Here is a 21768-nt window from a genome sequence, read left to right as displayed (position 1 = left end):
ACTCTGAGGATGTCACATATTTGCCAATTGTACTTCAGAATATTACTGTAATTTTCAGAAAACAAGTTTCCAAAAGTTACCCAAGCGAATTAAGAATTTAGCAGGAGAACGTCTTCTGCAATTAGAACAACATACATTCTTTTTAAGTAATGTCTGGTACACAATTTTAAATCTTCCAGCATCAAAACCACTACAGCCTACTAACTCATAGACATAAGGAGTGGTCCAGTGACTTTTTAATGACATTAAAGACAGAATGTTAAATTTAAAATTTTTACATTGAGCAAATAAACTAAAATATTCATTAAGGCATACATTAATGCCTCATGTTTTCTTTCTCAATCTTTTAAAGTGTGTTGATGTTAGCAACTGTTTTCTTAAATTGAGATTATAATTTTACTGTCTATAGAGGACTGTGCTTATTATATATCTGCACTGTTACGTGCCATTTGGGAAAATACGTGTTTCATGAATGAAGTCAAGCAATACATGACTTTAAACTAGTGTCCTGTGATTGAATTCAATATCTTCTTAATAACTGCATGCCAAATTTATTTTTCTTCTCCTCCCTGCCCGCAACCCTGTTTTAATTTTTGGAATCTGTATCTAATGCACCTGGCAGCATTTGGCTGTGTGGTCACAGCACTGCCATGGGAACTGAGAAAGAAGCAATATTCACAGCTGGATTTCAATGAATCATACCCAGTTAGCATGGCAGGGGATTAGAAAAAAGACACAGAGATCAGGCAACCCACTTGCTGCATTCTACAAAAATGTGGGAACATCATTAGCAAACTCACTGTTTATTACCGAAGATATTAACCCCTCTTCAGACACCGAAAAGCAGAGCTTGAGCAGAAGACAAATCCGCACAACAGCCACCAGTGGGGCTAGGGGGAAACAGGGAAATGTACGCTTGGAGTATTAATTTAGGATTATTGCATGGTCACAAATCCTATCAAAAAGGCTTTTAACTCACTAACATTCTAAGGTGAGATTGAAGAGTTTTGCTTGATTGTAACACATTTGATGTTATTTCAGCAGACCTGCATTGACACTGATATTCAAAAAAAATAAAACTGAAAAAGAGAAAAAGGAGAAGAAACTGACAAGGAGTTAGTTAGATCTATCCTAGGACTTAAATCGATCATGACTATATTCATATTACAGTGTATTGTTACAAAATAATTGCATTTATAATATTGTAATACTGTAATATTGTAATGCACTGATTTCTTTTTGAAAATTATTTTGTAAAAATACACTGTATTTATAATATTGTAATACATGCACTGATTTCTTTTTGAAATAGCAATTTTTTTTTTTTTATGTAAGCTGTAGAAAGAAACAGTAGTAAAGCATGATGCTGAGTTCATGTAGTGCAATGTTGCTTTGTTTTTAACTGGTGTAGCCTGGGCTAATATGAAGCAGCTTGCAAAAGTGCAACTCATTACACATAATTACATATATCCCATATACATGTATATATCATGACATATGTATACACACATATACCACACATACATGTACTATCATTACATATAATACAACATGCAATGTTGTACAACACACATCTGAACATTACTGCTCTACGTCCTTGTAGGAAGAACAGGGTTTACAGTCTATTCTATAGATCCATGCTAAACAAAATGTAAGAAAGGTATCAGGGAAACAGACCAAACAATGTACCATCTCCAACAGCAGCCTGTAACGTCAGGACCTTTAGAAGTGTGTCCTTAACTCAACTACCTTCAATTTCATAGAGAGAAATCAGCCTTCACCTCTGACTAATCATGGTGCAAGTCTTCATTGTCCACCTGTTATACCTGCAAAAACTCTATTTGCCTTTTCTCCTTTCTGCCCCCCTTTACCTGATATAGTCTTTCAACATATTATCACCTAGCAAATGCATTTTTTCCCAGAATATTTATTAAAGTTTTTTTTTCCCTCATGACACCAGTAAATCCACTTTGTAATTGTTTCTGTAACTAGAACGTAAATATTACTACCTAACAACATGCTGGATATCATTTCACTGCCTTCTCATATTCCCTTTTTGCCTTCCTCTGTTTTAATTTATTTTTCCTCTTATTTTAATTGCAAGCTTTTGGTGGCATAAACATTCCACTTGTTCTGTATTTGTACCACAAGCTGGGAACAGACCTCAAGATCCAACTCAGAGAATGAGAAAGATGCAAGTATATCAAGACAAAACATGTGAAGTTCTATGAAATTATAATGCAGTTGTGGCTATATCACTTGCCCCTCTTTTCCTCAACTATAAATAGCTATAAAATTCCAACCATTAAATAAACTTCAAACAACTTCCATTATATTAAATATACCTAACTACTTAAGTGTTTCCCTTTTCATCTAAACATGGTGCAATTTTCCCAAAGAACTACTCCTTACCAGGAGCCTGAAATACTCGCTTAAATGAGATGATTTCACTCCAAAGGAGAAATTGGTACAAATGAATTGAATAACTCTGATACAGATGTCAAGCCACTACTCCAGTGTGTCCAGAGCTAAAAAACAGATACACTATACAGTCTGAAGGCATGACTGTTGTGTTTATAGTATGGTAGAGCATTTGCTTAAAATTCTGCCTTGAATAGGGGTTGCAATTAATTGTAGAAGATCTTATCTTTATTTCATCAAAAATAAACACTCACAGCATACTACAGCACATGATGCACTGGAAAATTTGTTGTATTATAAATCTACCTTATAATATTACCCAGACCTTCAGCAAGGAAATAGTCCTAGGCAAAGAATGAGCATAAGCTATCTGTTTTCCGTATAGCAAGAAACTGGGCAAACCTATTCACAAAGTTGAGAACACATGCAGGGAGTAAAAGTGGCAATTCAATGGGTGAAAATAAACAGAGCAACGTTATTTACAAAGAAGGATGCTACAAGTTCTAAGAAACTTATCTCAGGATAAACTCATAAAATTAAGTATGATTTCCATGGTAGAAACTGAAGGATAATAAGACAAGAAGAGTGACTGCAAGTAGCTATACCGGTGATAGCCTGAAGCTTAAGAAACAAAAAGAAACCTATTTGAAAGACTTTTATTGAAATGAAGTGGAAGAGACATAGTGGAATTTTTGTTTGTGGTATGTTTTTTGTTGTTCTTCTTAGAAGTCTTAGAATTATGGACTGCTATACAACTGTTAAAAATTGTGGCAATAGGATAAGAAAGGGAAGATTTAATGCACAGACATAAACAGATACATAAACATTTAATTCAAAAATCACTTAAGCTCCTAATACACACCAGTTCTCAGAAGCAACTCAAGTCTTATATAACATTATTCTTCCTTTCTTTTTACCCTTTTCCTAAAAGGAATTGACTGACTAATGGACAACTACTGTATCATGAATTGCAGTACATTTCAGTGACAACAGACAAAATGTCCTAATTAATTTGAAAACAATACCATGGGACACACTCAGCTGTTCAAGAAGCATGCAGAACCTGCACCAGCTCCCTTAAAAGGGGCTTCAGGAAAATTCCACTGATTTGATCTTAAGGTGTTCCTTAGCCTTTGTGACTTTTACCATACATAAATTTCTCTATCGCTTTTATATAATCTCATACACAACTCACTGAGAACAATTTCCATATTTTCCCAGTTTTTAATTAACCACTGCTAAAAGCTTCTCCCTAGAAATATCTTCCATTATTGTCTGAAATTTTTCCAATGTATTTGTTTGCAAGTATTTATCTGGTGAGCATTATGTAGCAAATATTCATACTTTATTGAATGGAGCCACAGAGATCTGTGCTACAGAATATCAGCATGCCACTAGTAGCATAACTATTAGACATTAAGTTGGACTATTAAGGAAGAATTATTCTAATGTTTCCACTTCACACATTCTTTGTCATGTCACTAGGGATATACCACTAGGGACACAGACTTGATAAAACAACATGTATTAAAAGCATCTAAAGAAGAACTGGTTTTATGCCACACTAATCCTGGGTAAACTGAAGTGCTTTAATACAACTCCTAAAATAATAAAAAAGGCATGATATAATTACTTTTTATATTTGGCAACAGTGAAAAGGATTGAAAAAAAGAAAATCTAACTCATACTATACCTGATAGTTCATATTGTAAAACTGAGATAACTTCCCATCTCATCTGTAACATCTGAACAGTAGAAGAGCTCATTTTCAAGCAATATAGATAGGAAAGTGTATCCACATATAAATGTGTATGAGCCACCCAATTGTCTTGATTCTGAGCAACAATTTAACACGCAACTGATCAAAAACATACCTGAAAAAAAACATCTGTAAACTTGTTGTCTAAATCTATGTACATGGACTAGATCTTGAAAAAAATTAAATCCAAATATTCTATTCAAGGTCTTTGTAACAATAGTACTTTGGTATTTAAGTATAACAGATAACTACACTCAGTCTATAACAGAAAACAATTTCCCACTCCTATCTGTAAATTTTTAGATAGTGATTGGAGAGGTTTATCAGAACGCTTAAAATTAGGTCATTGAGACAAGCTGTTAAAGGAGCAAAAGTCAAAGAAGAATCAATTGTTAAGGCCTTTGTCACTCAGAGAAATGAAAAATTTGTAACCAGTTGGGGAAAGAGTCATGCATACACACACACATGCACAAAGGCATTCACACACCAATACCCATACACATCAATACACATTCTGTTCAGATCCATTGAAAACAAGGCAAAACTTTCTCTAATGTGTTATGAGCTATCTCAAAAAAAAAGAAAAAAAAAGATTTATTTGTATTAAAATAAGTGGAAACACTTTCTATCAATACGATGAATTTCAGGAAAAATAACAAAGCAATACACCTAGTAACTAATGTTACCACCATAATTTGGACTCTAAGATGGCAAACAACTTTGACATCCTTCAGTAGAAGTACATTTAAACTGCTCCTATGCTTTGGGCAGCGCTGTGACTTCCCCCCTCCTCCACCCCATCTCCAATCATGCTCTCTGTTAGCAAGTGACTATATAGGTATTTCCGATGGAGGAAGACAAAAGCTATCTGCTCCAAGGCATCACCTCATATTTGATTAATCCAGAGCATTCGGGAATAACAGAGAACTTGGGAATAATTTCCAGAGAGGGGAGAACTTTGTCGATTTGTCACAGTAGTAAAGTCCCAGTAGCTAGGAAAGGCTCAAATGAGAATGCTTTACACGCATCCACATTGCCAAGGGCAACAGGGTTCCCTCTATATCCCTCAGCATGGTATCTCAAAACACCACAGGTTAACACATGTGTTCTCACCTAATGCTGCATAAACATTACCTTCATTAATTTCTCATGTATTCATACCTTAGGAAGAGGTAACAAGCAAACAGCAGGGGGAAGTAATCTAAAGAACATTACCAGGGCAGGAAACTAAGAGATAGCAGTATAGCATATTACACACAAGTAACAAGTGCTTTGCTTCTCCCTTCCATACACAAGTAGGCACACACACATACATTGAATACCCAGAGTCAAATCCAGATGAAAGCCACCAACTAGAAAATGAGAGAAAAAATTCCAAGCATTATTACAGAAAGAAAACATCAAATATTTCATAACAAAGACACAGCAGCAGGGTAGCAGTGTAAGAAAAAACTGTGTGTATTTATATATTTATATTCATACCAAACTTTCAAGACAGGAAAAAATTAAGAAATGAAATTACAGTGTATTAGTAACATCTTCCTTTAAATGCTATCATTGCACATAAAGACTTCACAGCAGAACTGAGACTTAACTTGAAATGAGTACTGAAGACATACTACAACAATGATGACAATGAAAGTGTTCTTGTCCTCTGCTTTCTGGAATTTGTTCTTAAGGTCTTTGTCATTCCCATTGCTGCCAAATTAATCAAATATGAGGAATGTCTTGGAACAGAAAGTCGCAGTGAAAAGCTTTCCAACAAAATTTATAAAAATGCCCACAAGTTTGCTGCTCCCTAGAAACAAATACAGGTATCATTTTTATGCATTATTGAGCTTCTAGCCCTTCTATATGAGCAGAGAACCTAAAAATGATGCACAAAACTATAGAGTAACTTAGATCCAGAAGAAAAAAGAACATCATAACCAACAAAAAATGGGGGACAAAGGGAAAGTTTCCCTTTAAGGAAGCAAAAATTAATTTTACTAGACTTTTAAGAGTTAATTCTCTTGCTCTTTCAAAAAATACTTTAGAATATTTTTGGATCAAAAGAGATCTAATCTTATTTTATACCTCACCAAAAGGTATAAAAGTGTTATCTCTGAGGGCCTAAAACATCCTAGAGCACTTCTGTCTACAGACTCAAAAATAAGAATAGGGAGATCAACAATTTCAAAGGAAGATTCAGCTGCACAAGCCTGGGAAACATTCACTAGCAATCCAAATTCCCAGAAAACATTTTGATCTGGAGAAGATCCTGACTGATCAACAATTTAACTGGAAGAGTTCCAAAGGGCTGCTGTACTTCAGGTTTGTATGTACAAACAGTGTTTAGGCAGCAATAAAAGCTGTAAGTAATAAGTACTGAAGGCTTACATCACTGTAGCACTCAGTACCTAATAAATGGTTCCTTTCTCAGTATATTGCAAAACAACAATTGTTCCCTTCTCCACAAGGGGAAGGAAGTTATAATGAAGAGGAGGCAGCAGTAACTGATATGATTGTTCACAGAAAGGAGAAGCTGGGGTTTCTTTCTCTTCTAACAGAAATCTAGCCCATTTTTTTCCCCATGTAAAAGATTTCCTAACACCAAGTAGAAGGAACACTTCTGCATAGTCTCACTTTTGCTGTTTCGATTTTTGGCTCCCACCTCTATTTAGCACTTTATTTTACCCATTGGAAAGAAGTGCAGTAGAGTTCTACCAGCATGCAAATGGGTCACAGCAGCAGAAATTGCCATCTCATGTAGCACACACAGGCTATCTAAGAATAGACAAAACTTCTCACTTCATCGCTGAGGAGGACTCTTCAGTCAAGGCAACATCTTAGAAAGTGAAAGGATGAAGGACATGCATTTGAAGCTCCAATCTGGGGTAAAAGCACCTTCTCCTAAAGGCTGAGTAATGTACTAAACTATGTAATATAGATACTCTGAAAAGTGGAGTGGAGGGAAGGGATGTTGGAAAGGATACTTCATTGTGATTATCCATTTCCCTCCCCCCATGAAATTCTCCCAGGCTTAAAAGTGCTAATGACACTTCATCACACCTAAACAATTTACATAAGCTGCAGCAGCTATCACCACTCTCCAACCTTTAATTCCCAGAAATAAATATTCCCAGCCTCCCAGAAATCAGCCTTGTAATTTCCTACTTTGGGCATTTAGCATGTTTTATTTTAGAGACTTGTCCTTTTAAAGTTGTATGAACTCTAGAGGAGTGTTTCTGGAACGTTATTTGTGATAAATGCAAAGTAAAGATAGTACGGAAAGAGGAGGGAATACAGACATCAAGAGCAGGTTTTTCATGCTAGTTACACAACAACACACTCTTAGTCATGCAGGGTAAAAATAATGAGACACGCAAAATGACACATGAAAAGGATCTTACCCTCTTCCCAAAAATTAATGCATGAACACTACTTGCTTAAAAGTCCAAATTGGTTGTCATACTAGATTTGTGTAAAGCTTTAGGAAAGAATGGTGTGAGGGCTCTTTATAGAAAATTACACCAAGTGAAGGCTATTTCACTAATTAACACCCCAAAGAAATCCTTATCTCCTTTTAAAAATAAGCTTCTTTTAAGCAGAGAAAAGACCCCAACCATTTGCAGAGCCCCGACTTCAACATCTGTTGGTATTCCCTACACACAAGTGTGCTTCTGTGTGCATGTTTATCAGAAGAGGTCATCAAGGGCTTGCTTGGTTTATTCATCGTTTTAAGGCTCTCCTATTTGCAAAGCTTCTGTTAATGTCAGTGAAATCTAACCTAGACAGAAGTTTCAGAGGTCAGATATTTGGCATGCTACATTTAGAAACCCAAGTACAAAGTTGACGAGGACGCTTCAAACACAGGGGATTACAGCGGAAATAGGTCTCCTTATACCAAACTGGCTATTGAACAGATTCAAGGAAGAACACACTGAGACTGCCTGATGCTATCAAAGCTCATATTCTTGCTTTATTTTTTTTCCACTGACTAAATCAATTTTCCCATTTGGCAAAGCCCAGCACAGAAATAACACTTTATTTTTAATACCACAGAAAAGGAATAGACATGAGACATAAAATCATGTACTACATGACCTATAAAAAGCAGATACTTACAGTTCGTAGGAACTGTATTTCATCTTCTCCTCCTTCACCCCCTTCAGCCATGGCTCTTGAGGAGTCAGCTCTGCTGAGACTCTGATCGCCTCCACCGTCAGCTCACTGCGCTCGGTACAGCTCCTCTTCTCCTATCAGTATTAGCATATAGCTAATCCACAGCCATATAGGGAGCTCAGCTAACTCCACTGCACTGCAGACTGTCAGTCAACCCCCTCACTGCCAGAGCCAACCGCTCTGCTTTTCCAGCTCATAGCAAGCAATTCTTTTCCTTTTCTCTCTACCCTAGAGGTAAAAACCCCCTACTGTTAAGGTATTGCAGGAAGCATTATATGCATCACTAGGTGTTGATTTTTTTCCCCCCAGATACTGTCTGGTCAAAACAGCAATAATGATGAAGTGTTAATGAAAGCAGAGCTTGCGCTTCCATTTTCACAGATCAGGGTACCCAATTTTGCACTGAAATGTATCAAATTCAGCAACTCTGAACATACTGATTTGTGCAGCAGAAGGATGTAAATCAGATGATCACAGGACAAGCTGATTTTGACAGCAGATATTTTCAGCTTGCTTACAATAATTTCCATTTCTTGCTTCTCTGCATAAGCAGCTGCAATCTGATTTCCAAGATGATTTAATGATCTGAACCTACTATGTGTAGTTATTTGTGCTATCCTTTTAAATGGTGTTTATACATGTATCTTAAGGACTGCAAGGGTTTTATTTGTATCTTTTCAGAACTGCACCTGAATATGTATAGACGATGATACAAATCTACTTCAAAACGTATAAACCACAGTTATGTTAAAACTTAAAATAACTTTAAATTCTAGTTGAATAATGAAGAAATCTGTAATTAATGAAAATTGCTAGTTATTACTTCAATATTAGCAAATGAGCAAGGAAAAAAAATAGATCAACTCTAGAACAAAATTTACTTAAGTGAAGGGAGGAAAAAAGGAAGGACACAAGCAAACAGGAGAAGAGAGCACTGAGGCGGCTCTAGCCAGCTAATTCATTATACGATCTTACGTTTTGTGGTAAGGTTGCAACCACAGCCTACCCATACATTCCACCCCCAAGAAGCATTACCCAAACCTTGTGCTGTCCATATTTACATCGATACATACCCTCACAGAGTATCATATGTATAGTCTTTTCCTCAGCAAAAGCATGTTTTTGTTTTACAAATGAGAAACATACACATGAGGGTAAGGGAAGAATAACCTTCCTGGGGTCACAAGGACAAGCGTAGCACAGTGAAAACTGAAACTAGATTCTCTATGTCCACAAGCTAATACGTTTACACACAACTGCGCTCTGGGCATGGAACCCAATGCACACTGTCCTTCCCATCCGCCCCTCCAAAATAATAGCATTCTGATTTTTCACTAATTAAAGTAAACATAGACACAAGCCAAACAATGAGATGCCCAATAGTTTCTCTCCTTGAAGGGCAAAATGCTTTGAAAAAATGTTTTATTTCACTCCCTCTTACTACCCTGAAAAATTCTGTCCAAAAATAATGACAATCCCATTACTCAGCAACAGGCAATTTCAGGCCAAAAGCAACTCAGAAGCCTCTAGCTGACATAGTCATACAGGCTGGCCCTGCCAGTCTGTCCATCCCCCCATCCCCTAGTTAGTTGCTGTCAGCAAGAAAAAGATAGCTTTGTGCAAGGCAAAGGCAATGTGGCAGAAAAATATTTCTCTGAACTGCCAGAAAACAAATTAGGTTGGTGTTCTGAACGTCCAGTTTTGTGTTTGTTTTTTGTGGTGTTTTTTTATTCCAGCCATCTTTGAATTAATGTTTTATCTCTTTCCTCATTAATACATAACAGATCTTCCTTACGGAATATAGTTACTCCAGAAAAAAAAAAAAAATCAGCGGAGTGGGGAAAACTTGCCTAAAGTCAAAGCATGCCACTCAGTGTTCTCACTGAAAAACAGATCAGGTAGAGAGGCCTACTGATGCTACATGCTTATCCATACATTTATATTTAGAATGGATTTGATCCATGTATTGCATGGCAAAATCTACACATGTAAGGACAGCTTTTCTATGACGTCTTATATGAAACAACCTTTCAAGCATACTACTTTACTTTGAAAGGTTATAAACAAGAAATACCTAAACACCTGAGAAAATAAACGCAGGTCGTAAGACTCATAAAAAGTACAAGTGCTCTATTTCCTTCACAAATAGAAATCAATGTCATGCAGTACCTCTGCTGGTCAGGTTTTATTTCAGTTACTGCAGTAAGATTTCCAGATAGTAAGTTCTGAATATACAGAGCTGAGATGAATCCACCTGAATCAAATGGAAAGGAGAAAAAAAAAAAAAAGTAACTTTTCAAGTGTTTTCCTCGTATATTGGAGTATTCCACCAAAATGCTTCCTATGAAACTTTGAGACTCTGAGACACTTCTTGGGTAAAATATTATACTTACGTCAGTTAATATAGATAGCTATAGATACCTATGTCTGTAACTTCTAATAAGGCAGCTACAGAGGTTACCTTTTTTTTTTTTAAACCGACATCAACATGCCAGGATCTCACTTTGCATTTTTAAACAAAAGGCAAAGCACATGGAAAAAGTAATATTGGTAATATCTCTAGCATTGTAAGAGAGATCATATAAGACACCTAAAATTCTGACTCATGTCAAATTTTACCAGCAGGTTTGTTTTTCTCTTTGTAAGTCCCTCTATTTTTCTTTGTTAGATACTCAGCTTTATGAAGTGGGCTGTGCATTGTTTTGGGAAACAATCTCCTGCCCCAATAAGCACAATATTTTGGTTAAGTTTCTTCTTTTAAAATTGTCAAGTGAACTGCAAAACCATTTCATAGCACTTCTATTCCTTAGAGTTTTGTTCTGCTTCGTATTATGCCTATATATTTAACGAGAAAAATATTCAGCTGCTACAGCATAATAAAATGTACATCTCCTCAACACATAGCTAGCTTTTTTCCAGGACTTCCCTATTGCTCTGAGATTGAGATTTGGCTGTTTATGGAACTGCACTTAAGCGGAAGCCTCATTCACATGAAGTATAATGCCTTGCATTTCTAATTTCTTAACACTAACTTGTCTTGAAAAACCTTTTTCATCTTTTTTTTTTTTTGAAATTTACTGAAATTATGATTGAAAGAAAATGACATCAGGTGACTGCAGTAAATCAATCCAAAATGATCACATATCACACACAGTGTGTATGTATACACAATGACTCTGCTTTACTGGAGATAATTGTGAGGTGCATCATTCCACTGTGAAAGCCACACAGGTCAAATAATCTGAATTGGGACCAATTTTTATGATATCCTATTCACGCAATCAATTGTAAATCTATAATTTCACACTTTTGCTGCTGAATACCTTCTGGACAGACTCTACGGTATTTTAAAGCTATCAGAAGAACTTGTCTACAACATAAGCTCTTCCCTCTTACTAAAGGACTCAGGCTGACTGACTCCTCACATGAGTTCTTGATTCTAGGTTAACTTTTGGCAGGCTTCACTGCTGCTGCTGCCAAACAATAACTCAGAATTTTTATAGTGGCAGTAGCCTGGCAATAAAATAGGGACATGAATTTTACAAAAGGAACTAAACAATCATCCTGTTGTAACTGATATCTGAATCTAAACCACTTTTTGTTGTGTGTATTTTACCTTTCTGAAGATTGACTTACACCACCAATCAAAGACGAATCAAATACCTAGTAGAAGGTATTTACAAAATCTGTAATGGTAAGTACATACACACTAGCATTTTCAAAAGCATGGGTAGTATCAGTTACCCAAGTTTCTGTTGGGTGAGGAGTCAAAATGGTATTCTCCACTGATACTTACAGGCCTAAGTGCTAAAATTTAGATACTGCTTAAAAGACCGACACGTTTCTGCATTCTTTATGCTCCACTTAAGTACAAAAATATGTATAAATACAGTTTTTAAAAAGCCATTAAAAGAAACACATTGTTTCCTTTACAAAAACTTCACAACAGTATTCAAATTCATTACGTTGACTATTTTCAGCCCATGCATTAAGGCAGTCAACTACTTGTCCAGTTCACAAACACTAGGAACTTAGTACAAGTTAACATTCCGTTCACAGAAAACTACTCCTGCGAATTTGCACTTAACAAGTTTTAGTTTGTTTATAATTTATTCTAGAGGAATTAAATTACAATTTACAATGGAAAATATAGGATCATAGCCAAGTTGAGGTAAACCTTTATCAGAAGATTTCTAGTTTGAGTAATTTAAAAAGAGAATGATTTTATTAATTTACACGCATTTCCAAACTTCCTCTACATTTTTTCCTGTCCTTTTAAAAATTATTTTTGTTGGGGCTTTACACATATCCTATGTCAATACTTTGTTATATAGCACAAAGTTTCATTTTGTTTTTAAAAATTGAGCCAGTCTTTGATGCAATTCTTTATGAATACAGAAAGAATAAAGTATATTAGTGTCACAGAATCTATAGCAAAGTATCAGTACTGCTTGTAAGGCCTAATTCAGTGATTTTCCAAGCAACTTCAACACTACTTACTTCAAAATGAGGAAAGGACAGTATCTCAGAACAGATGCTCAAAACTCATTCTTTCACCAATGATCAAAAGTTTATGTTAGATTGCCATCTGGTGGTATAAATTTAAAAAAAAGTCTGTGACTTAAGTTGGTAAGCATAACCATGCACATTATTTTAACCTAAGACATTGGGAGTCTCATTTCCAATTTTATTATAGATTATGCAACACATTTTTTACTATAGTCTATGGTGCTATGAACTTTGACATTGCATCTTCTTTATTTTTCTTCAAAAGAAGAAAAAAAAAAGCAACAAAGAAAAAGTATGCTCACAAGTTTCTTCCTAACCCTAAAATGCTGATACACAAGTAAGACTTTCTCTTGTTTCCAAAAACACGGTTACTCCAATCCCAGTTGACTGAAGTCTGCCAAAACAAACATCTTCCACATCTCTCCAAAATCTCCAGTTCTAGATGGCCCAAGCAGAGCTCACAAACACTAGCAGACATATTTCACTGTTTGGCCATAATTTCCACCCCAGTTCCCCGTCCCAATAAAACAATAACACATTCCTGTACACAAGACACTATTCCCACACCAAATAGCAAGACTTTAAAAAACTCATTCAGCGCAGTGTATTTCCCCTCGAAACTGGGGATGAAGGAGTAAACAAGAAAATATATTTCACTTGAACTTCACAGATAGATTTAATTCAGACTAGGTCCTTAAAGCCAACACTTGGAATAGCAAATAAATTAGAGTTTACATGGTGTAAAACACTAGGACCGTGAATTTTGGTTAAGCAGAATCAGAATTTAATTAATTAGAGCAAGTAAGTACAAATGCTGGTTTTGTGTCTTAGAACTCATAAAAAGTTACAAGATATTATGAGATTACCTCTGGGAAAACAAAAACCATTCCTGATCTCAAAATGACACTAATACTGAACTTCATGTTTCTGCTCCAAACTACCAAGTTTCTTGTGGATATATAATATGGACAAACCTGTATTTTTAAGCTTGCTTTATTCTTGAAATGTCTGTATTTTCCTGTCATATATTCCCAAAATATTATCCATCTGGCATAGATCAAGCATGACAGTTTCAGCACTAATCTTCTATAAGCATATGAATATAGACTGTTTTAATGACCAATTAGGAAATTTTAATGAGTTCTATGTTTCTATGAGTTTCAATGTTTTGAACAGAGTTCACTGAACAGAGTTCACTGAAACTAAATTATGATTTTACAGAAGTGCCTATGGCAACACATTATGAACAACCTGGAGTTTATGCAAAAAATTTTCAGCCCATCAGCCAACAGAGAATTGCACTAATTCAGTTTGGTTGCAATAAAAGCACGACTAACCATTTCCAAAGAACTGAGACAGAAAAAAGTTCTGAAGTAGCAATGTTGAGTAGCTGACTGTCCTAAACACAGAGTACTGACATAAATCAAATGGTAAATTATCAAAATATAACATGACAGAATTAAGAATTAGCATGTAGTTAGAGTTTCTCTTGCATCTACCATGTAGTTAAAGAATTACCACCATAAAATGCCAAGAGCATATCAGCTAATTATAGGGCTGCACCTATAAAAATCACTAATTTCTCTACAAATCTCAATGCTTTGTAACTGCTAACTGCCTGCAAGACCGTTGTAATTGCTGTCAATACACTTACTATAATTCCTCTAATCCGAACAGATCGTATATATACAGTGCTTTGTATTCAGCTGTGTTGTTGTGACTGGTAAAATAAGTCTCCCAATACTGTTTTTGGACTTCCTCTGAGAAAATTGTGCAAGCACCCTCCATTTGATTTACTGTGGTTTGTGATTTACCTTCCTTTTCTACATAAATACTTAATTACTGTATAGAAAATGATTATATGAAAATTAATCCACATTACTAAACTCCATGGAATATTTCAATATTCACTCCTCCTCTAAAGAGAATTAACAGTGTGGTAAAACACAGTCTGACTTAGAGAAAATGACTTATGGTCATTTATTGAAAATACTGAATATCTTTAGTCATTTCATATTTTCCACTAACATGACTCCACATAAAGCCAGTTCAGCTTGAGATCTCTCAGTAGTATAGAAAGAATTAGAGTCCAAGAAATGTGTAGTTTCTACTGCAAGCAATTTTTAATGTATCACAAATTAATCCTAGTCAAATACCAATTCCAGAAAAATGCTCAGAAGAAAGGACAGCTGTGACTGGGACAGGAACCAGAGAAACTTACAATGTAAGTTGATAGACTCCTACTCCCCAACACTAACACTTACCCATAGCATTTTTTTTTTGTGGCTTACGTTCTAACCCCTTATGCTTCTGGGTCTCCTACTGCCTATTTCATACATCTCCCTTTTTATTAATTGATGCCTGTATTTATGGCTGGCTTGCTTTCTTATGAATCGTATATTGTATAAGAATAGTCAGTAATGTAGTTCTGTTTTGCTCTTCCAAGGAACCTCAGAGAATGTACTTTAAGTTCCACCTACAAATATTGCAACTTAAAATAATACCTTTTAACAATCCTGAAGTATTACAATTATTAATAAGAACTGAGCAGCACTATGCCCCATGCTAGGTTGGTTGTTCCTAATGATCAAAATTACACACCAATCACTTCCTTATTATATAAACATTACTAATATGATAAAATGAGCTTTAAAATGCACAACATGAATATCCTCTTGATTCCCTGGCAGCTTGCTTCAGATCCAACCCTTGGGAGCTTTGCTGGCTTGCCTAGTTTCAACTTTCTCAGAACACCCTCTCACCAAAAGCCAACCATGAGTTTTGTATGTCATAATATATAATTTGACATTATGCAGTACGATGTGACAAGCTGTGACTACTGAGATGGATGTGAATAATTCATGAAAGCAGATGGGTCTCTACTATTATTTCAACCACGTCTCAATTGTCATTTTTATTAATCTATTATGTACCATCAAAAATTTCAGATTACAAAGTTTACAAACTATGTGGGGGAATCCACGTGCTTGGGAAAGTGCTTAGCCCAAAAGGTGCTAATAATGAAATAGATAGCTTTACTAGACTTTAAAGGAACAGAATTGTATTCTGATATAAGCCTACTTTCTATTCACAAAAAAGTACATATGAATTCAATCCCTGAAACTACATGGAAAAGAAACGAAACTGTATGCGTAAGTGTGGTTACAGATTGTAATTTCCATGGGCACAAGTAGGTCTGGTTTTTTGCGTTGATTTCAATTCAATACATGGCTGAGTTTCTATCCTCTTTAATCCAGATCTGTCTTATGCCATGTCATACTTCTATAAAGCACAAGACTTAAACTGACACAATGGTAATATGAATTCTCCTAGATATATTTTACAACTATATGAAGAGCAGAGTTCTTAATCAGTAAAAGCTATAAAGGACAAAGCAAAAGCAATGAAATCTAATCTCCCATTAGTTATGAAACCAAAATAAAGTGCAAGATTTTTCATTTTTTTTTTAAATAGCAATACACACTGAAGAAAATCTTAAGTACAGTAGAAAAACACACACAAGCCATTATTTGTAAAGCATCGGAAGCTTTTTCGGTTTTAATTTTCCAGGAATTGCCAGGAAAGATAGCGCCAAAAAATTTATTCCTTATACACAATATCTTATTTTACAAAAAATTGAAGGTATTTTATGGAAAAGAAGTATCTTTATTTTATAAACCAGAGTGCCTGGAAGGAATACATCATTTTGTATCAAAAAAAAACCCTACCTTGAAAGTCTTTAAAACAAGGAGAATATGAATTATACGGCTTGTCATCAGTAGCATTCATCAGATTTTTCTGTGGTACAGAAAAAAACATTCAAACAATTTTGCTGGGGGGAAGATGGGGTGGGGAGAGTTGTAAAATAAAGAAAAAAACCACAGCTACTCACCCACACATAAGATCCTGAAACCATACATGACAGCAGATTAGTTACTCGAAGACAAACCATGCTAGATACATTGTTTTAAATATAAGAGAGGTGAGCTCTTACGCTTATGAAGTCAAGTCCACCATAATTGCAAACAATCATGTAACGGACACACAAGCCCAAAATAAGCTATAGATACACTCAGTAAGCCCAGCACCTCCTGTAATGAATGACAACCTTGATATCGATAGTAAAATTCAGTAGAAGGGACAGTAGAATTCTTACTCTTCACATTATTTTCATATTCTATGAAATTATCATAGATTTGGATGATTATGAGCTAGTACTGACAGCCAAGACTACTGACCATGGCAACTGATGCATAAAATATTAAAGGCAATTATATGAAAAAAATAAACTGTCAGTAATAAAAAAAAAAAAATAATTAGCATATTTAAGAATGCAGCAAGCTGCAAGACTGCATTCTCAGTGTTCATTTATATACAGCAAATGCTAAAATCAATGATTGAAAAGTAAGGCCACGCTAACATACTATTATTCCAAAGTTTGATCAATTAACTTTTCTGGAATCAGGTCCCAAACTGAATTAGAATCACTCATGTAATTTTAAAGAGAAAAATGTCTGCAAACGACATTTTACCAGCTTGGTTCAATGGTTCTTTAGGAAGGTCATAGGAAAGGATTAATAGTCAAAAACAACTTTGAATTTACCATATATTGAACTCCATTCATGTCAGAAGGATCCCAAGTATTACTATACAATCAAAATTGCCTTATATATCATGCTGACAGTACAGTCTTACAAAGTTAAAGTGTCCATAACTTTACTCTAGCTTATTAGACTGTGTATTACATAAACAGGTATCATTTCTGTGTATACCAAATATACAACCATTATTTATTCAAACCATAATGGTGTTTATCTTGCCAGTTCTAGTTAGTTACACCTAACTCAAACTGGACAGCCACATAAATTCAAAATGTATATAAACATTTATATTAGTTTTGCAAATAAAATTAGAAAGTTACATAAGGACTGCGAAGTCAAAGTAAAGGCCTGTTTCTGGCACTGACCATTCGTGAATACTTCAGAAAAAAAAGTAATAGAACAGAGCAAATCTGCTGCAATAGTCTCCTCACAAAACCTTCCACCTCCTGCTAACCTACAAATACGGGACTTGAAAACCTGAAAGTTGTATTTGAACAGTTGTATGTGGTAACTACAATTCAGCTGTAGAAAAAAGCCTTTTTTAAAAACAAACTTGGCATTACTAATATAAAGCTGTAAAAAAAAAAAAAAAACAATTGAATGGAAACCTGTATTTCTTTCAATAAAGAATTCCAACTTCTACTTTTTAAGTCACCAAATTAAAAAAAACACATCTTTTTCCTTACATGCACTAGTAAAAGAACCTGTAATAAATACGAATTTATACATAGTGCTGCCTATAAAACAACTGAAAGAAATGTTATGCAACACCATTGCGACATCAAAAAATACTTTACACATGGGGCACTAAAGCATTGCAATTTTAAGATTAATGTAAAGAATGCTTTCTTTTAAATCCATGGTGCAATATTTTTAATCTTAGTATAGGTCCGCAATTAAATTTAAGTACCAGAGAAGTCATTCTAAGGAAATGGTGTAAAGTACTATACATAGTAACACAGTATACCTACAACATTTACATAACCAGGTCTTCAACATCATCCACGTGGAAGCTTCCTATAATTTTTAAAGTATCATTTCCTCCCATATGTGAACTAACATAAATACTCGATTCTCCTGCTTACTTTCCATTTCCAGTCAGATTTCCCAGCCCACGAACAACAGGGGCTTTTAGCTCCCATTAACTCACTCACATCCTTTGTTGATCCAACCTTGCTCAAACAACGTTCTCTTTCTCATCTCTTCATTCCCAGAAGGGAGTACTACCACCTCTCCACCCCTCCAGTGTCACAAGTAGCACGAAGCTAGTTTGAGGTGTAACACCCACTCTCCTCTCCCCACCTTCACACAACTATCTGCCAATATCCTGTTTGGTTTTCTGCTTGCTGCCTACTCTGGCTTACCCAATACCTCAGCAATTCCACCCCAAACCTCATTTTTGCTCCTTCTGTATTTCCATGTGCCCTTGTTTTCCAGGTCCTGAGTCCCCTTCTCCTCAGAGGATGCACCGAATTGCTAGCTGCTAACTGGCAGGAGAGGGAAGGAAAGCCTGGGCCTCTTTTCTGAGGCATTGTTAACACACACTTCGTAGAGCTTCCTTTTGCTATTTTTTTGTTTTCTTTTCCAAAACTATTTGCAAGCTTACAGCACCTGTGAGCCTGCCCCGCCCTTTCCTTCCACACTTCATCTTTGCTGTGGTGACTTTCATGGGGCAAACCTGTCTTTCTGCATAGCTCCCCTCTGCCGCTTGCCCTTGCCACCCCCAGCCTCCCTCCCCGCCTCTGCTGCAGCAGCCCCCTCCCGTCAGCCCCTTTGCTTTATGTTTCTCTCCCTCCTTGTGTCCCTCAGCTGTCACCCCATCTCTCACTCACCCTCCTCGCTGGAGCACCTTCCTTCTTCAGTTTCCGTCGTGTTTGGAGAGTTTCCACTACTCTCCCCCCCCCCCCCCCCGCCCCAACACCGCCACCTCCTCCGGAGCGGCCTCCCGCCTGCCTCCCTCCCTCCCCCACCCCGGCCCGTCCTACGGCCAAGCAGCGCCGAGAGCCCCTGCTGGCAGGGCGGCCTCGTGCAGGCGCAGCGTGGCTGCTGCAAGCCTGGCCGCCATCTTGTGTGCTCGTCTTCTGTGTCGTCTCGTTCGAGCTCTTATATATAGGAAAAAGGGGGAAAAGCCACGCCAATGCTGTATTGCAGGAGTATTTACTTTCGGTATCCCTCTTCTTGCGTTTGTTTCTAAGAGCATTCTCAGGTTTGTATGCGGCTGTGTAGAGAAGTGTGATGCCTTAAGCAAAGCTGCTGTTTTCAAAGTAGTGTAGCTGAAAGCTCAGTTGCAAACCAGCTCGAGGTGAAGGAATGCCCGTCTCCAGCTGCAGCAGGTCTGGATGCACAGATCCAGCAGTACCTAAGGGAGCTAGGTTAAAATTCTCGGGGTACTTGCAGGCCCACTTACTTCATACTTAAAATATGCAGAGTGTATGTGCAAAGGTTACAGAATAGCTCCTAGAAGATCTAACGCTTGTTTGTAAAAATGTTACATTTAGAAATAACAGGTATTTTTACATATACCTTTGCATTTCTTTATAAAGCTTTGCATAAACTTCTAGCTTAGTTGTTTTTATAAATTAGAGACCTATTTCCATCAAAGAAATTACACCCCACTGGCTCTGCTAATCAGATAAAGTGTCCATAATAAATTCTAAAAGTATAGTGGAAGTCTGTTTGCAACCACCAGTTGTCGTGTTCAACAGAACTATGTTTCTTTCCGTAAGGTATTTTCTAAGACTGGGAATGCACACTATACATTTGTGAGGCAGTACCGGAGGCTGGAAATGCACCTAGAAATATTGGGCATTCTGCATAACACTCCTTCCATCTTTGTTAAACAGCAAACTTGTTTTTATTTGTACCTTACCTGGGAAGATCTTAATTGAAGAATCTGAATCTGGTGACCATTCAGGTATAAGGATGAAAATGACTATGTGTGAATCTTAACAATAATTTCACAACAAACCAGCATTTGGTAGTCCTAGCAACTTTAATGCTTCTAAAGGTAATGTTTCGTAAAACCTTGATAATAAATTTAGTTATGACACACATACTTTTTGAATCATTGCCTATTCTTTCCATGTTTCTGCTAATGGGTTGAGGTTGTTTTCCGCATAGAAAAATCTGTGTAACAACATTCAGTGCAAGTTTTTACTTAGCGTTATTTATTTACAGAAATGTCTAAAGTTTATTTTATAAACTCACACTTACTCTCTCATAGATTTCATTCACCCACACTCACATACAAGCTCCAAGATACGTGTTCCCAAGCAGCCTGGCCAGAATCACTTATGTTCGTTGCTGAGTACAAGGGATGCCAGCTATTGAGTCTTTATCACATCCCTGAAGTTCTTAATCAGCAGCAATGCAGTAGGTTATGAACAGACCTTTTAGGCAAGATTGCTGTTCATTGTGTGTTTTCTTCTGTTTGTCTGAAAAGTAGGTTTGAATGTCTATTTTCCTGGTAGGCAAACAGGACAAGGAAGAGCATATGCCATACCCTGCAACTTTGTTACCATGTCCCTCTTGTTAGACTGCAGGGTCTGCTGGCAAGCGCTATCCTCTTATGAGAGAGCCGGCGTTCTGGTCCTGATACAAAATTTTATTCTGGAATCGGTGGACCACTGAGGACGGTGTTCCTTATTATTGTTGTTGCTATTATTGTTATTATTATTACTTCAGACCATTCTTTTAACTCTTTTTTTGCCATTTCTTCTGGTGCCTTTCATTTATTTTCATTATTTTCATTTATTTATTTCTGTTACAAATATTCACATACTGATCAAATTGCCAGCTGTCCATGTAATAAACTACCTGACCTGGCATTTGAGAAAAAAAGAATTGCAAATAATATGATATTGGCACAGCAATTTAAGAGAATTCATATTTGGGTCTCAGAATTATAAAGCCTTATAGTAACATTATCTAAACCTAATTTGTCTCCAAGGCACGTTTTTTATCCCATGTGTCAACTTGTTCTGGACTTCCAGGGTCAGAAATCTTGACAGTCTTATTTCAAGAGAGTAACAAAAATGGGGTAAGCTTAATGGTAGTCCAAGGAATGCTAATAGGAACTAAGATTTACAGCTGTATTTTGAAATGAGCTGTATCTAGGGCTTTTAAAATATCCAGCTTTTCCTGCGTTATTGTTTTTCATCTCCTAATTTTCCAGTGCAACAAACCTGTTCTTCAGTATTTTTCCTCCACCAGAGGTCTCCTCCTCTACCTGTCTTTAATTGTGTTTCCATAATTACATATGAAAGGATCTGTCTGCTGGCAACATTTGTTCAACAAGTGCATGCAAGCCTTGAA

At 36.3% G+C, this 21768-nt stretch overlaps 1 protein-coding gene and 1 long non-coding RNA gene across 2 annotated transcripts in view; both read right to left on the bottom strand.

The window, feature by feature from the left end:
• Positions 1 to 8794, bottom strand: part of RYR3 (ryanodine receptor 3) — a 256141-nt gene extending 247347 nt beyond the window's left edge. Inside the window, exon 1 of the mRNA XM_075151795.1 lies at positions 8288 to 8794. Coding sequence (XP_075007896.1) covers positions 8288 to 8338 — 51 coding nt within the window. The 5' untranslated portion in view covers positions 8339 to 8794. The remainder of the gene's footprint in view (positions 1 to 8287) is intronic.
• Positions 8795 to 16585: 7791 nt separating this feature from the next.
• Positions 16586 to 19339, bottom strand: LOC142083282 (uncharacterized). The gene is made up of 3 exons (XR_012674009.1): positions 19287 to 19339; positions 16746 to 16806; positions 16586 to 16651 (listed from the first exon to the last, which is right to left on the bottom strand). It is a non-coding gene; the product is annotated as an uncharacterized LOC142083282 (long non-coding RNA).
• Positions 19340 to 21768: the final 2429 nt, after the last annotated feature.

Source organism: Calonectris borealis, chromosome 5 (genome assembly GCF_964195595.1).
Source record: "Calonectris borealis chromosome 5, bCalBor7.hap1.2, whole genome shotgun sequence".
In the NCBI taxonomy this organism is placed as follows: domain Eukaryota; kingdom Metazoa; phylum Chordata; class Aves; order Procellariiformes; family Procellariidae; genus Calonectris; species Calonectris borealis.
The sequence above is the reverse complement of the archived record's forward strand: the minus strand, read 5'-3'. Positions and strand labels throughout refer to the sequence as shown.